General features: G+C 49.8%; 1 protein-coding gene across 3 annotated transcripts; it reads left to right on the top strand.

Moving 5' to 3' along the window:
* Positions 1–6,745: 6,745 nt before the first annotated feature.
* Positions 6,746–16,428, top strand: bbs10 (Bardet-Biedl syndrome 10). Of its 3 annotated transcripts, none has more exons than XM_078536732.1 (4): positions 6,746–6,865; positions 10,042–10,129; positions 10,944–11,156; positions 14,122–16,428. In XM_078536732.1, exons 3-4 carry the CDS (start codon positions 10,984–10,986, stop codon positions 16,106–16,108), a joined length of 2,160 nt encoding a protein of 719 aa, XP_078392858.1. In that variant the 5' UTR covers positions 6,746–6,865; positions 10,042–10,129; positions 10,944–10,983; the 3' UTR covers positions 16,109–16,428. The 3 variants fall into 3 exon arrangements, with proteins under 3 accessions (XP_078392858.1, XP_078392861.1, XP_078392860.1); XM_078536734.1 differs by lacking the exon at positions 6,746–6,865 and adding an exon at positions 7,392–7,442; XM_078536735.1 differs by lacking the exon at positions 10,042–10,129.
* Positions 16,429–16,983: the final 555 nt, after the last annotated feature.

Raw genomic sequence — 16,983 nt, 5'->3', positions numbered from 1 at the left:
TACTCCTGCTCCCTCTCTCCATACCCCTTGACACCTTTGGAGTCTAGGAACCTATTTCCTTCTTAAATATAGTCAGTGACTTGGCCTCCATGGCCTTCTATGGTAGAGAATCCCACAGGTTTACGACCTTCCGAGTGAAGATGTTTCTCCTCGTCTCAGTCCTAAATGGTCTACTCCATATCCTAAGACAGTGACTCCTTGTTCTAAACCCCCTCCCCCCAGCCAGAGGAGACATCATCCCTGCATCCAGTCTGTCCATCCCTGTCAGAATTGTATACATTTTAATGCGATCACCTCTCATTCTAGCAACTTTATATGACTCCTCTTTGGATTTAACACTATCCTTAATTTCTTTTGTTGGCCATGGTTGGGTCGCTTTTCCTGTTGTGTTTTTATGCCAGAAAGGAATATATAACCGTTGCAATGTATACATTTGTTCCTTAAATATTAGCCATTGTCTATCCACCGCCATGCCTTTTAATGAAGTTCCCCAATCTATCTTAGCCAACTCACAATTCATACCTTCGTAGTTTCCTTTGTTTAGATTTAGGACCCTAGTTTCGGATTGGACTACTTCACTTTCCATCCTAATGAAGAATTCTACCATATCACTGTTACCTAAAGGCACAGCAAGTTATTAATTAATCCCTCCTCATTGCACAATATCAAATCTAGAATAGCCTGACCACTAGTTGGTTCCTCAACATATTGGTCTAAAAAACCATCTCATATGCACTCCAGGAATTCATCTGCCACAGTATTATTGCTAATTTGGTTTGCCCAGTCTACATATAGATTAAAGTCACCCATGATTACTGTAGCACCCTTATTACATGCATCTCTAATTTCCTGTTTAATGCCGTCCCCTACTTTACCACTACTGTTTGGAGGCCTATAGACAACTCCCACTAATATTTTCTGCCCTTTGTTGCTTCTTAGCTCCACCCAGACTGATTCTACATCTAGATTTTCTGAGCCAATATCCTCTCTCACTATCGCACTGATTTCATCCTTAACTGACAACTCCACCCCACCTCCTTTTCCTTTCTGCCTGTCCTTCCTAAATATCGAGTACGCTTGGATATTCAGTTCCCAGTCTTGGTCCCTGCAGCCATGTCTCCGTAATCGCAATCATACTGTACCCATTCACAAGTACTTTGTATCTGTCTCCGCAGTGGAAGACACAAAAAGCATCCGACCAATAGTAGAAAATCAAGAGGAAAAAGGGAGGAAGAAATTTAAAACAATCATGATCAAAAACTACCAGAGAAACTAATTGGATTAAACACTGACAAGTCTCCTGGACATGATCACCTCCACTCTTGGGTCTTAAAAGAAGTAGCTATAAAGATAGTGGATGCATTGGTTGTAATCTTCCATAATTCCTTAGATTCTGGAAACGTCCCAGTGGATTAGAGAACCATAAGTGTAATACCTCTATTCAAGAAAAGAGGGAGACAGTACACAGGAAACTATAGGTCAGTTAACCTAACATCTGTCATTGGGAAAATGCTAGAACCCATTAGTAAAGAGATATTAGCAGGACATTTAAAAAAATCATACTGCAATTAGGCAGAGTCAACATGGTTTTGTGAAAGGCAAATCATGTTTGCAAATTTATTACTGTCATTTGAGAATGTAACAAACAGGTGGATGCAGTGGCGGATTTATAGTGAGTGGGCCCCTGTGCTCAGCCTCATCTTTACGCCCTTTTTATATCAGCCTGGGTGATTGCTGTTACATCAACTGCCCTGAACATTTTCTAAATGAGCAATATAATGCGCATTATGAGCCCATTCCCATCAAAAACTGACCACCCGCTTGGACTCGCTGAGAGCAGTCGCTCCCTGACAACATCTTCCAAAAAACTCCGCAGATCCACGGTGCCCGGTGAAAAAAGGGGGCTGGTGGCAACGCAGGATCCTTGCTCTGGGAAATATTGTCCGGAGTTCCCAGTGTTAAGATAACACTCGCAGCGATGCGTGAGAGCACTTTATAGGATTAGATATTGTTTTGACGGAACGATAGCCTTTACTCCCTGTGCATATTTGTGTCTGCTTCGCTTAATCCCCTCTCATTCTGCACACAGATTTATTTATTTAATCTATCTGAATATAAATTTAAGGGTTGTTAAGGTAAAACAAAATCTCTAAAAAAAATTGGACATCATTTCTGTTAAGGACAATCCATTTGGATTTAGTTTGAGCCTGTCCTTTTGCTTCTCTCATTTCACAAATGCACAACATCAAATAAAATGAGCAGAATTACTGAAACGTTGCTAAGTATAATGGAAAAATAATTTGTTGGAACGCTTGTTAATAGATATCACTGTGGAAAGCGATTAAACCTTCCTTATATATATAATGACTGAGCTGTATGCAAACACAAACAGCTCCTTCTCATCTATACCGCCATTCTTCCTATCAGGTCCCCAACATGCTTTGTAAATTGAAGAGTCATACGGACTCGAAACGTTAACTATGTTCCTCTCCGCAGATGCTGTCAGACCTGCTGAGTTTTTCCAGGTATTTTTATTTTTGTTTTTGTTTTGGATTTCCAGCATCCGCAGTTTTTTGCTTTTATTCTTTGTAAGTGTTATTTTTAGTTTTAGTTCAACCACCAAGCGAGACTACCACACAGGAACAACTGGTGTCAAAAGCAGTGAATTAAGGAGTGTGACAGTAAACGAATCCGATGGGGGTTGTGCAGGGAACAGGGATTTTAAAGCCAAAATTCATTTTCGGGAAACAATTGCCGCCTCGGCACTGGTGCCAACTGAGGGCAGCTGACAGCTAACGCCGGGGAACTGGCAGGTCTCAATCAGAACTGACCAAAGAGTTTGCAGAAGGAGGGGAGTCAGGACAGTTTCACTTGAAGCGTTCTTGGTAAATCCAGCTTCAACCTGTTGAAAGGGACATTGGAATAAACATTTAGAATGTGGGAGAGTTTCAAACATTGAATAAACAAAATTACTTTTGGTTTGTGGAAAGGATGATGTGGGGGCGGATATAAACTATGCTGTTACTAATAACATATCAACTATAAAATTCACCACATTTAACACATAGTCCTTTACAAATAATACTCAATCTTAAAAAAAACATTACAATCTAAATATTGCGTACGATATTCCCAAAGCTGTAGGTGCCAGTTTAAAAATGAAACTGAGAAACAGAGAGTAATGGTCAATGGATATTTCTCGGGCTGGAGGTAGGTTTGTAGTGGAGTTCCCCAGGGATCGGTATTGGGACCCTTGCTTTTCCTGATATATATTAATGATCTAGATCATGGTGTACAGGGAACAATTTCAAAGTTTGCGAATGATATGAAGCTTGGGAGTGTTGTAAACTGCGAGGAGGATGGTGTGGAACTTTAAGAGGACAAAGACAAATTGGTTGAGTGGGTAGACAGGTGGGAGATGAAGTTCAATGTGGAGACGTGTGAGGTGATGTATTTTGGTTGGAAGAATATGGACAGACAATACAAAATAAGGGTGAAATTTTGAAGGGGGTGCAGGAGCAGAAAGACTTGGTGTATATGTGCACAGATCATCGAAGGTGACAGGACAGGGGGAGAGGGCAGTTAATAAAGCATGTAGTATCCTGGGTTTTATTAATAGGGGCTGAGAGTACAAGAGCAAGGAGGTTATGCTGAATTTATATAAGACACTCGTTAGACCTCAGCTGGAAGATTGTGTACAATTCTGGGTGCCACATTATAGGAAGGTTGTGAACACAGTGGAGAGCGTGCAGAAGAGGTCTACAAGAATTGTTCCAGCGATGAAAAACTTCAACTATGAGGATAGATTGGAGAAGTTGGGACTGTTCTCCTTGGAGAGAAAATGGCTGAGGAGCTTTTATAGAGATGTTCAAAATCATGAGGGGGCTGGACATAGTAGATAGGGAGAAGCTGTTCCTGCTCGTAAAAGGATCAAGAACGAGAGGGCACAGATTTAAAGTGAATTGCAAAAGAGGCAAATGTGACATGAGAAAAAACTTTTTCACACAGCGAGTGGTTCAGATCTGGAATGCACTGCCTGGAAGTATGGTAGAGGCAGGTTCAATCGAGGCATTCAAGGTGGCATTAGAGGATTATTTGAATAGAAACAATGTGCAGGGATACGGGGAAAAGGCAGGGCAATGGCACGAGCTCATAATGCTCATTTGGAGAGTTGGTGCAGACACAATCGGCCGAATGGCCTCCTTCTGTGCCATTAAAATTCTGTGATTCTACATTTACAGGTTGCAGCATTTAAAGCGTGTTAACATATGCGCGTGTATATATATATATATATATATTCCTGCAGACGTAAGGAACTTTAGTTGGAGAAATATTTTAAAATTGTATAACTCAACAGCCTGCACAATATCTTGTACATTAAATGCTTATTATATTTGAAGAGCTGGGGAAAATGTTAAGAGACATTTGCTTCTGTGGTGTTTTATAGATAGGGCTTATATCTGTTTGGTACATTGTGTTATCACTGGCAGCCTAGCTTGTGATCAGGGGGCTGTTGAAAAATGCTGTGATCTATCAAAATCTTGAGTAATGATGAGAGTTACAGTTTCCCCATGTTGGCTAATCATTCAGCCAAAATTCAGCGCTGGATGATTTGTAACCAGAATGGATCATTTCACAAGCCCACCAACTTCATGGAATTTTTCCTTGCCATTATGGGTCACTGTTACTTCTCACGGAGTGCCATCTCTAACCCTAGTACCACCTCAGCACCTTAACCAGACCCCCGCTCCTTATACTTTGAAACTCATTCATTTTGGGGCCCCCAATCACGGCACAGTGTTTTCTTCATTTTAAATCTGCCCCTGGTGGGTGAAGGGGAAACAATAGATGTAGTGCGTTTGGAATTCCAAAAGACATTTGATGAGGTGCCACATAAAAGGTTCATGGTTTTGGGAGTGATGCATTAGCACGGTTAGAGGACTGGCTAACTAGCAGGGAACAGAGAGTCGGGATAAATGGGTCATTTTATGGCTGACAAACTGTAACTAATGGAGTGCTGCAGGCATTGGTGCTGGTGCCTCAACTATTTACGGTCATGACTGAGATGAAGGGCCAGACTGTACTGCAGCCAGATTTTCTAACAATATGAATATAGGCAGGAAAGCAAGTTGTAAGGCAGGTACAAATTGTCAGAGAAAGGATAGAGATAGGTTAAAGCAAAAATATAAAAGCAAAATACTGCGGATGCTGGAAATCTGAAACAAAAACAGAAATTGTTGGAAAAACTCAGCAGGTCTGACAGCATCTGTGGAGAGAAAGAGTTAACATTTCGAGTCCAGATGACTTCTTCAGAACCAATAGATAGGCTAAGTGAGTGGGCAAACATTTGGCACGTGTACCATGTTGGAAAATGTGAGCTTGTCCACTTTGGCAGGAAGAGTAGAAAAACAGAATAGTATTTAAATGAAAAGAGAGTGCAGAATGCTGTGGTACAGAGAAATCTGGGTGTCCTTCTACTTGAATGACAAAAAAGTTAGCGTGCAGGTACAGCAAGTAATTAAGCAGGCAAATGGAATCACTGGCTGCTTGTCCCAACAAACCCTGCCCCCCACCCCCTTAAACCAGCATATATTTCACCCCTTCCTATTTTTACTTAGTTCTGTTGAAGGGTCATGAGGACTCGAAACGTCAACTGTGCTCTTCTCCGCCGATGCTGCCAGACCTGCTGAGTTTTTCCAGGTATTTCTGTTTCTGTTTTTGAAATGGAATATTGGCCTTTATTGCAAGGGGGATGGAGTATAAAAGTAGGGAAGTCTTGCTACAGCTGTACACGTCATTGGTGAGACCATCATGTACAGTTTAGTCACCTTATTTAAGGATGGACATACGTGCATTGGAGGCAGGTCAGAGAAGATTCACTTGGTTGATTCCTGAGTTGAAGGGCTTGTCTTATGAGGAGAGTTTGAGCAGGCTGGGCCCAAACTCATTAGACTTCAGAAGAACAAGAGGTGATCTTATTGAAACATATGAGATTCTGAGGGGCTTGACAGGGTAGATGCTGAGAGGATGTTTCCCCTCATGGGAAAATCTAGAACTAGGAGACAGGGTTTAAAAATAAGGGGTCTCCTACAGAAGATGGAGAAGAGGAGGAATTTCTTCTCTCAGAGGGTTATTAGGTTTTGGAATTCTCTTCCCCAGGTTGCAGTGGAGGCTGTGTCATTGAATTTATTCAAAGGCAGATATAGATAGATTTTTGATCAACAAAGGAGTCAAGGCTGAGTTATGGGGGACAGGTGGGAAAGTCGAGTTAAGGCCACAATCAGATCAGCCATGATCTTATTGAATGACGGAACAAGCGCAAGGGGCCAAATGGCCTACTCCTGTTCCTATTTTTAATGTTCTTATGTATGAGGTTGGGTGACAAGGCTAAGGAGTTCGGTGGCAAGCGTAAGCATTTAGTAGCTAGGGTGGAGAGTTGGGTGTTAATTGTGGAGAGTTGGGTGGCAGAGGATTGGGTGATAAGAGTAGGGAGTTAGGTGGGAGGATTATGTTTCGCCAACTCCTGTACTTTATGATCTTATAGATGCTCCAGTATCCTTTACCAATCCTGTATTCCCTCACCAAGATGGCTGACCGGGCCTTTTCCAACACCAAGATGGCTGTCCAAGCCCTCTCCCTCACCAAGATGGGTGCCAAAGCCCGCTCCTTCACCAAAGTGGGCTCCCCAGGTGCGTGCGTGACGTCACCCAGCGGTCACGTGGGGATGGGGTCCTAATGTCGCCGGGGTGGCCGAGGAGCCGCCTGAGGTAGGGAGGGGGAGAGAGAGAGAAAAAGCCCATCGGTGTAGCCGAGGTGAAAGGTCAAGCTGGAGCCTGCGGGACTAGGCCACAGTCACTTTGAGAAGGTCAAACTGGCACTTTGATATTATAATCGGATGGATGAGCTCCCAGGGGTTGAGCCCAACTCCTTGGATGTTAGTCTCTGGGTCACAGAAGCTAAGGGAGGAGCTGACAAGTTTCTGGGTTAAATCCCCCTCCCCCAGTGCTGGCTCCTCACTGACCCCATTATAATGAATATTATTGTAATTCAAATCATATCATTGATATCACTAGGTGCAATGAGAAGGATGGAACACACCCAATAGCCCAGCCTTCAGAAAGGAAGAACCTGCATTTCTGTAGCGCCTTTCGCCACATCAGGACGTCCCAAAGCACCTTTTCCAGCCAGCCAAGTGCCTGTCGAAACACAGGGTGGCCAACCCTCCAGGACTGGCCCCGGACTCTCCCAGGAATTGAAGATAAATCTCCAGGTTGCTGCTGTGTACAACGCTGTAGGCAATTCATCGGGACATTAAAAAAAGATTGGGGTTTTTTTTGTCATTTTCTTCGACCATTTCTCTTCACCAGGTGCGAAAATATTGAAAATGGGGGGGGTGCAAAAAAAAAGGCTGTTTGGCCGACGGCCAATCGTCATCCAATTGGGTAAGGAGTCTTTTTGCTTTCCAGATGGCATTAGGAAGGTGGTGTGCGTCGCGAGGGTGGATGTGTTGGTCAACTAAGGGCTGGAGCGTGGCGGCTAGTCATGTGATGAAACTCCCAGGAACAGATTTCATTGCAGTTGGCAACCCAATTCGAAGTGCTGTCATCATGAAGGAAGTGTGGCGGCTTGTCTGCGCACAGCAGGATCCCACAAACAGCCATGTGACAATGACCGGATAATCGGCTTCTTGGCGATGTTGGTTGAGGGATAAATACTGGTCAGGATACCCGGGGTAACTTCCCCTCCACGCTTCGATAGGGTGCCATGGGATCTTTAATATAACCACTTGAGAGGACAGATGGGGCCTCTGTTTAATGTCTCATCCAAAAGGAGGCACCTTGGATAGTGCAGCGCATCCTCTACTGCACAGGGTGGGGGTGGGCGGTGATGATGTCAACATTTTGACTTTTGGGCTCAAGTCCTGGAGTGGGATTTGAACCTACAACCTTCAAACACAAAGGTCAGAGTGCTAGCAACTGAGCCACAGAGAAGAGCTGCATACATATCTGCAGGAGAAAAAAATTGTAAGGTTATAGAGAAAGAGCCCAGGAGTGGGACTAACTAGATTCCTCTTCCAAATAGGTGACTCAGACTTGATGGCCTTCTGTGCTGTTCCATGGAGTCAGCATGAAACCACCACTGAACGATGCATCTCTCAGACGAGATGGTTAACTGAGGCCAGATCTGCCCTCCTGTGTGGATGCAGATCATCCCACAACACTATTGAAGGTAGAATTCATGATAAATAGACACAGACTGAAACTGGGTGGGTCAAGAGGTGCTTGCTTGCACTGTGCAAAACTGTAAATAAACCCTCATTAAAGTATAAAGATTGGCTCCAGTTCTATCCTTCACCAGCTGCATTATTAACAATGATGACAGTGCAGGAAGGCAGGGTAGAGGTTGAAGATCAGCCATGATCTTGTTGAATGGTGGAGCAGGCTTGAAGGGTCAAATGGCCTACTCGTGCTCCTGTCTCTTATGTGCTTGTGTTACGTAGCAGATCACCCATGATCTCATTGAATGGTGCGGAACTGGCTAGAGGGGCTATATGGCCTACTCCAGTTCCCTCAACACTGGCCTATCCTTCACTCTACACCACACTCCCCCTCATTCCTGTCAACCCATCATTGGCAGCCGAGCTTTCAGTGCTTTAAACTCTGGAAACCCCTCCCTCAATCTCTCCTTCTGTCTGACCCTTTCTTCTCCATGAAGAATCTCCTTAAATTCTCCCTCCATAACCAAGCCTTTTGTCGCCTCCAGTAGCGCGATTACAGTTTTTGTCTGAATGCTCTCTGGTAAAGTGCCTTCGGACATTTGATTATGTAAAAGATGCTATATGAATGCATGTTGTTGTTGTTTCCTGCAACTTGGTTCTCTGCTGCTCAGCATCATCATCATTCCCCTCTGCACTGCTGACTGGGTTAATAAATCCACTGTGCTTCATTGACCAGAAACTGCATTGTATTAAAGATGTGTTCCGACCACGGCATTGTATGGTTTAAGCACGATACATTGTATTGGAGATTGCCCATCGAAACCAACAGAACCTTTTGCTTTTGACAAATACACTTAGCTCAGGTGTAGTTGTTTCAGCCCCTGACTCGGAAAGTAGCCCGTTCGAGTCCCGAGCCAGAAACCTGAGTGCAAAATGGAGGCTGACACTCTCAGTGCGGTACTAAGGGAGTGCTGCACTGTCAGAAGTGCCGCCTTTGGGATAGGATCTTAAACTGAGTAAATGCGTAGGTGACATAAAAGATCCCACAGGCCACAAACCTGGGGAAGAACAGGGCCATCCCTGAATCAAGAGATGATCTGGTCATTGTTCCATGACATTTGTGGGACACTGCTCCATGGGCTGGACCTAGACCCACTGGAGTGACAGGTGATCTTATTGAAACATATAGGGCAGAATTTTACGGTCCTGCCAAAGTCAATGGACTTTTGAACGGCTCGCCGCATTATACAGGCCCGCCACCCCCAGCACGACAGGGCCTTAAAATTGTGCCCATAAGATCCTGAGGGAATTTGACAGGGTGGACACTAGGGGGATGTTTCCTCTTGTGAGGGAGACTAGAACAAGGGGACACCATTTAAGAATGAGGTTTCCCTTTTAAGGAGAATTTTTTAGTTGTTAGTCTGTGGAATTCTCTGCCCCAGGGAGCAGTGGAGGCTCAATCACTGAATATATTCAGGGCTGAGTTAGACGGATTTTTGATAGACAGGGGAGTCACGGGTTATAGCGGCGGTGGAAGGGGTGGTGGTGCAGGCAGGAAAGTAGAGCTGAGACCATAACCAGATCAGCCATGATCTTATTGAACGGCGGAGCAGGCTCGAGGGGCCGAGTGGCCTACTCCTGCTCTTAAGTCCCATGCTCTTATTGGCTGCCGTGTTACCTACATCAAAACGGCGGCCACACTTCAGAAAGTACTTCATTGGCTGTGAGGCGCTTTGGGATGTCCTGAGGTCAGTAAATGAGGGCATGTCCTTGATTGAACCTCTTACCGAGTCTCACTTCTGCTGCAATCTGATTTCTCCCAGGCTGAAGACAATGACTTGCTAACCACAGCGAAGAATTTCATCAGCTGGCAAACATCAATGAACTGTTCTGAAGATTCCTCGCCTGGAGGTGAGTACCTGCTGTTACCCTCCAAGGTGAGACAGCTCCCTGATCAGTGCTGAATTATCTGGGTGACAACAGTGACAAACACTTGCATTTATAAAGCGCCATTGACAACCCCCACATTAAGACCTGAAAGTGCGTCAAGTACTTGAGGTTACTGTCATATTGTAGGAAACAGGGCAGGGAATTTACACAGGTTCATTGGAGTTTTACAGTTAGTTCTCAAGCCACAGAAGAAGTAGCTATAATGTAGCACCGTGCAGTACTTGTCCTGGGAATGTTTGATGGGACAGTGTAGAGGGAGATTTACTCTGTATCTAACCTGTGCTGAACCTGTCCTGGGAGTGTTTGATGGGACAGTGTAGAGGGAGCTTTACTCTGTATCTAACCCTGTGCTGTACCTGTCCTGGGAGTGTTTGATGGGGACAGTGTAGAGGGAGCTTTACTCTGTATCTAACCTTGTGCTGTACCTGTCCTGGGAGTGTTTGATGGGGGCAGTGTAGAGGGAGCTTTACTCTTTATCTAACCCCGTGCTGTACCTGCCCTGAGAGTGTTTGATGGGGACAGTGTAGAGGGAGCTTTACTCTGTATCTAACCCCGTGCTGTACCTGTCCTGGGAATGTTTGATGGGGACAGTGTAGAGGGAGCTTTACTCTGTATCTAACCCTGTGCTGTACCTGTCCTGGGAATGTTTGATGGGGACAGTGTAGAGGGAGTTATCTGTCCTGTAAAGCCGGTTTCACTGTGTAAAGTCCACTTCATTAATTTTGTTCACTGCCCCAGTCAGTTGTTTTACAATGTGTGTTATGCTCTGATCCAGGTTGGTTGTGTGTCGTGTGGAGCTGCAGTCTGAGTGTGTGATGGATATTGAACAGTTGGTGCACACAGCCGAAAGCCTGGAGAACATCATGGTGCGATGCTTCGGGCCTCATGGACGTCAGGTGCTGTTTGTCAGAGCCACCGGAGATATCCTCATCACCAAGGACGGGTGCAGGATATTGGAGACACTGCTACTGGAACACCCAGCTGCCAGGTCAGTCCGCAGGCTGAACTCCAGCCTCTTCTTTAATGCTGTCAACTCTAGCCTCCTGTTTGCATCAAGGTACAGTGGTGTAGAACAGTACAGGTTAGATACAGGGTAAAGCTCCTTCTTAGGGTAAAGTTCTCTCCCCCCATCAAACACTCCCAGGACAGGTACAGCACGGGGTTAGATACTGAGTAAAGCTCCCTCTACACTGTCCCATCAAACACTCCCAGGACAGGTACAGCACGGGGTTAGATACAGAGTAAAACTCCCTCTACACTGTCCCATCAAACACTCCCAGGACAGGTACAGCACGGGGTTAGATACAGAGTAAAGCTCTCTCTACACTGTCCCATCAAACACTCCCAGGGCAGGTATAGCACGGGTTTAGATACAGAGTATAGGTCCCTCTACACTGTCCCTTCAAACACTCCCAGGGCAGGTACAGCACGGGGTTAGATACAGAGTAAAGCTCCCTCTACACTGTCCCCATCAAACATTCCCAGGGCAGGTGCAGCACGGGGTTAGATACAGAGTAAAGCTCCCTCTACACTGTCCCCATCAAACACTCCCAGGGCAGGTACAGCACGGGTTAGAGACAGAGTAAAGCTCCCTCTACACTGTCCCCATCAAACACTCCCAGGGCAGGAACAGCACGGGGTTAGATACAGAGTAAAGCTCTCTCTACACTGTCCCATCAAACACTCCCAGGGCAGGTACAGCACGGGGTTAGATACAGAGTAAAGCTCCCTCTACACTGTCCCCATCAAACACTCCCAGGACAGGTACAGCACAGGGTTAGATACAGTGTAAAGCTCCCTCTACACTGTCCCCATCAAACACTCCCAGGACAGGTACAGCGCGGGGTTAGATACAGAGTAAAGCTCCCTCTACACTGTCCCCATCAAACACTCCCAGGATAGGTACAGCATGGGGTTAGATACAGAGTAAAGCTCCTTCTACACTGTCCCCATCAAACACTCCCAGGACAGGTACAGCACGGGGTTAGATACAGAGTAAAGCTCCCTCTACACTGTCCCCATCAAACACTCCCAGGGCAGGTACAGCACAGGGTTAGATACAGAGTATAGGTCCCTCTACGCTGTCCCATCAAACACTCCCAGGGCAGGTACAGCATGGGGTTAGATACAGAGTAAAGCTCCCTCTACACTGTCCCCATCAAACACTCCCAGGACAGGTACAGCACGGGGTTAGATACAGAGTAAAGCTCCCTCTACACTGTCCCCATCAAACACTCCCAGGACAGGTACAGCACGGGGTTAGATACAGAGTAAAACTGCCTCTACACTGTCCCATCAAACACTCCCAGGACAGGTACAGCACGGTTAGATACAGAGTAAAGCTCTCTCTACACTGTCCCATCAAACACTCCCAGGGCAGGTATAGCATGAGTTTAGATACAGAGTAAAGCTCTCTCTACACTGTCCCCATCAAACATTCCCAGGGCAGGTGCAGCACGGGGTTAGATACAGAGTAAAGCTCCCTCTACACTGTCCCATCAAACACTCCCAGGGCAGGAACAGCACGGGGTTAGATACAGAGTAAATCTCCCTCTACACTGTCCCCATCAAACACTCCCAGGACAGGTACAGCATGGATTAGATACAAAGTAAATCTCCCTCTACACTGTCCCATCAAACGGGGTAGGTGTTTACAGGTTTCAGGGTTTATGGGGTAGGGGTATAGGGGTTGAGAGGTTTACAGGTTTGGGGGTTTATGGGTGGGGCTTTTCAAGGTTTTACAGGCTGGGCGTGTAGGGTGGGGGTTTACGGAATAGGGGTTGACAGGATGGTGGATTACGGGGTGAGGGGTTCACGGGGTGAGGGTTTAACGGGTGAGGAGTTTATGGGGTGGGAGGTTTACGGGGTGAGGGGTTTATGGGATGAGGGGGTTAATGGGGCGAGGGGTTTATGGGATGAGGGGGTTAACGGGGTGAGGGGTTTACAGGGTGAGGGGGTTAACGGGGTGAGGGGTTAATAGGTGGGAGGTTTACAGGGTGAGGGGTTAACGGGGTGAAAGGTATATGGGGTGAGGGGTTAACGGGGTGAGGGGTTAACGGGGTGAGGGGTTAACGGGTGAGGGGTTAACGGGGTGAGGGGTTAATGGGTGGGAGGTTTATGGGGTGAGGGGTTAACGGGGTGAGGGGTTAACGGGGTGAGGGGTTAACGGGGTGAGGGGTTAATGGGTGGGAGGTTTACGGGGTGAGGGGTTAACGGGGTGAGGGGTTAACGGGTAGGAGGTTTACGGGGTGAGGGGTTAACGGGGTGAGGGGTTAATGGGTGGGAGGTTTACGGGGTGAGGGGTTAACGGGGTGAGGGGTTAACGGGTGGGAGGTTTAAGGGGTGAGGGGTTAACGGGGTGAGGGGTTAATGGGTGGGAGGTTTACGGGGTGAGGGGTTAACGGGGTGAGGGGGTTTACGGGGTGAGGGGGTTAACGGGGTGAGGGGTTAACGGGTGAGGGGTTAACGGGTGAGGGGTTAACGGGGTGAGGGGTTAACGGGGTGAGGGGTTAATGGGTGGGAGGTTTACGGGGTGAGGGGTTTACGGGGTGAGGGGTTAACGGGGTCAGGGGTTAACGGGGTGAGGAGTTTACGGGTGGGAGGTTTACAGGGTGAGGGGGTTAACGGGGTGAGGGGTTAACGGGGTGAGAGGTTTACGGGGTGAGGGGGTTAATGGGGTGAGGGGTTTACGGGGTAGTTAACTGGGTGATGGGTTAACGGGGTGAGGGGTTAACGGGGTGAGGGGTTAACGGGGTGAGGGGGTTACCGGGGTGAGGGGTTTACGGGGTGAGGGGTTTACGGGGTGAGGAGTTAACGGGGTGTGAGGTTTACGGGTGTGAGGTTTACAGTGGGGGATTTACGGGGGGGTTTATGAGTGGGGGGGTTTATCAATGACTATCTTTATCGAGTCGCGGCCTTTCTCTCTGAGTGTGCTGTGTCTCCCCCCCTTGCAGGTTGGTGGTGCGGAGTGTGTCGGCTCATTGCAGCCTCACCGGAGATGGAGCCAAGTCCTTCGTCCTGTTGCTGGCCGCCATGCTGCGGGGATCGCGAGCGGAGATTGGAGGCGAGGTGCCCGCCTGCCCTGGGGCCCGACGATTCTGGCTAGCCAGAGGGCTGGCCCGGCTGGAGCAGGAGGTGCTGGAACTGGCACTGGGGAGACACCTGGCCCCCTACTGTGCCTCGGCCCTCCGCCTCTCCGGCGGGCAGCTCCAGCTGCCGGGGGAACAGGCTGCCCGGGTCCTGGGGCCCTACTTCGGGGGCAAGGTCGGGTCATCCCATGCCCCCTTCCTGACCCAGCTGGCCTGTGACTTCCTGCGGCGCCTGGGAGACGGGGAGACGGAGCCAGCGCTGAGCTTGGCGGCCGACTGCTTCCCTGGTCTGCAGGGTACAGTGCCCGGCTTGCCAGTGGGGAGCAGCAGGGTGCTGGAGGGGCTGCTGCTGAACCGCAGCTTCTCATTGCGCTGCGGTGAGGGTGAGACCAGGGTTCTGGTTGTAACCGGCAGCCTGCTGCCCCCTCTGACCGAGGCCGGTTACACCCTGCGGCTGGAGACGCCTGCCGGATTAGCGGGGGCCCGGGACTGGGCACAGGCCAGGGCGGAGGAGGCCCTGGCTCACCTGCGGGCCCTGGGGGTCGGGCTCCTGCTATCGGGGCCCCGGCAACCGGCCTGCGTTCTGGAGTTGGCCCGTCGGCACGGCATCTCGGTGGTGGACTGCCTACCGGACGACGACCTGGCCCTGGTGAGGAGGCTGACGGGGGCACATCCGCTCTCCCGGGCGGTGGAAGCTCAGCTGGGCGACACCGCGCCCGCCAGTTTCTCCAGACCAGCCCCTCTCGGCTCCCCTGGGCGGGTCCTGGTGGGTTTCCCTGGCTGCCGCGGTTTGCGGCCCCACTGCCTGGTGGTGTGCGCTCCTGCCCTGGGACTGGCAGAGCAGCACCGAGACGCCATCCATGGCGCCTTCAAACTACTGAGGCTCCTCCTGCCTGGGCCTGGGGGCCTGGAGAGAGGGAGTGAGAGACAAGGGGCTGGGGACTTGGAGAGAGGGAGTGAAAGACAGGAGACCGGGGCCCTGGAGAGAGGGAGTGAGAGACAGGGGACTGGGGATCTGGAGAGAGGGAGTGAGAGACAGGGGCCTGGGGACTTGGAGAGAGGGAGTGAGAGACAGGGGCCTGGGGGCCTGGAGAGAGGGAGTGAGAGACAGGGGCCTGGGGGCCTGGAGAGAGGGAATGAGAGACAGGGGCCTGGGGGCCTGGAGAGAGGGAATGAGAGACAGGGGCCTGGGGACTTGGGGAGAGGGAGTGAGAGACAGGGGCCTGGGGGCCTGGAGAGAGGGAGTGAGAGACAGGGGCCTGGGGACTTGGGGAGAGGGAATGAGAGACAGGGGCCTGGGGACTTGGGGAGAGGGAGTGAGAGACAGGGAACGAAGGACCAGGGCAAAGCTGAGGATCAAACTGAGGACGTGATGGGCACTGGTGGCGAGGGTGGACAGCACTGCCAATCAATAGACCAGCCAGACCAGCGAGTGCCCTGGGAGCTGGGCCACTATGAAGTGCCAGCCGGTAGTGTTCTGGCACCAGGTGGTGCCTTCGAGTTCCTGATGCACCACTACCTCCGGTGTGAAGCCAGCAGCCAGCAGCAGCCGGACACGAGGGCGGCATGCAGGATCGTCGCAGACGCCTTGCTCAATGTCCCCAGGCACCTTCACCCACGGGCAGAGCGGGGCAGGGATTTCCTCCAAGCCCACGCACGTTTTGCAGCCAGTCTTCGGGAACAGGGGGTTCCGCCAGTTGCTGAGGGGCCCCTGGACGTGGTGGCTGCTAAACAGCACCTGCTGATTTCCGTGATCCGGTGCCTGAGGAGCCTGCTCACCGTTAACCAAGTCATCGCCGTCCGCAGCAAGCTCGGGAACAAACCACAGGCGGAGAGTGAGGAGTCGGAGTAGACTGGAATCTGGACCAGCACCAGAAGAACCTGTCAGCAGGGTAACCCATCCCTGTCAGCTACTCATCACCATGAGAGCCCTGTCACTGTTAGCTACTCGTCAAAGAGCAACCCATCCATCACCTTGAAAACCCTGTCACCAGGAGAGCCATGTTGCCAGGGGTAACCATCACCATGACAGTCCCGTCACCTGGGCAACCTATCTCTGGAAGAGCCACCTCATGAGGAGAAACCATCACCAGGAGAGGCCATAAACATGAGAGCCAATCGCCAGGAGCACCGTCACTGGAAGAGCCAGTCACTGCGAGCGCCGTCACCAGGAGAGCCAGTCACTGGGACAGACCCATCACTGGGGGAGCCCAGTCACCGGGAGAGCTAGTCACCGGGACAGCCCAATCACCGGGAGAGCCCCGCCTCTGGGACAGCCCCATCACCGGGAGAGCCCCGTCACCGGGAGAGCCCAGTCACCGGGAGAGCCCAGTCACCAGGAGAGCCAGTCACTGGGACAGCCCAATCACCGGGAGATCCCTGCCTCTGGACAGCCCCATCACCGGGAGAGCCCAGTCACCGGGAGAGTCCAGTCACCGGGAGAGCCCCATCACCGGGAGAGCATAGTCACTGGGGGAGCCAGTAACTGGGAGAGCCCCATCACCGGGAGAGCCCAGTCACCAAGAGAGCCCCTTCACCGAGAGAGCATTGTCACTGGGGGAGCCAGTAACTGGGAGAGCCCAGTCACCGGGAGAACCCCGCCTCTGGGACAGCCCCATCACTGGGAGAGCACAGTCACCAGGAGAGCCAGTCACCGGGACAGCCCCATCACTGGGACAGCCCCGTCACCGGGAGAGCCCAATCACCGGGAGAGCCCAATCACCGGGA

The sequence above is a fragment of the Cetorhinus maximus genome, unplaced genomic scaffold (genome assembly GCF_964194155.1).
Source record: "Cetorhinus maximus unplaced genomic scaffold, sCetMax3.hap1.1 HAP1_SCAFFOLD_1462, whole genome shotgun sequence".
Taxonomy (NCBI): domain Eukaryota; kingdom Metazoa; phylum Chordata; class Chondrichthyes; order Lamniformes; family Cetorhinidae; genus Cetorhinus; species Cetorhinus maximus.
Note: the sequence above shows the minus strand (reverse complement) of the source record. Positions and strands in the feature narration are given on the sequence as shown.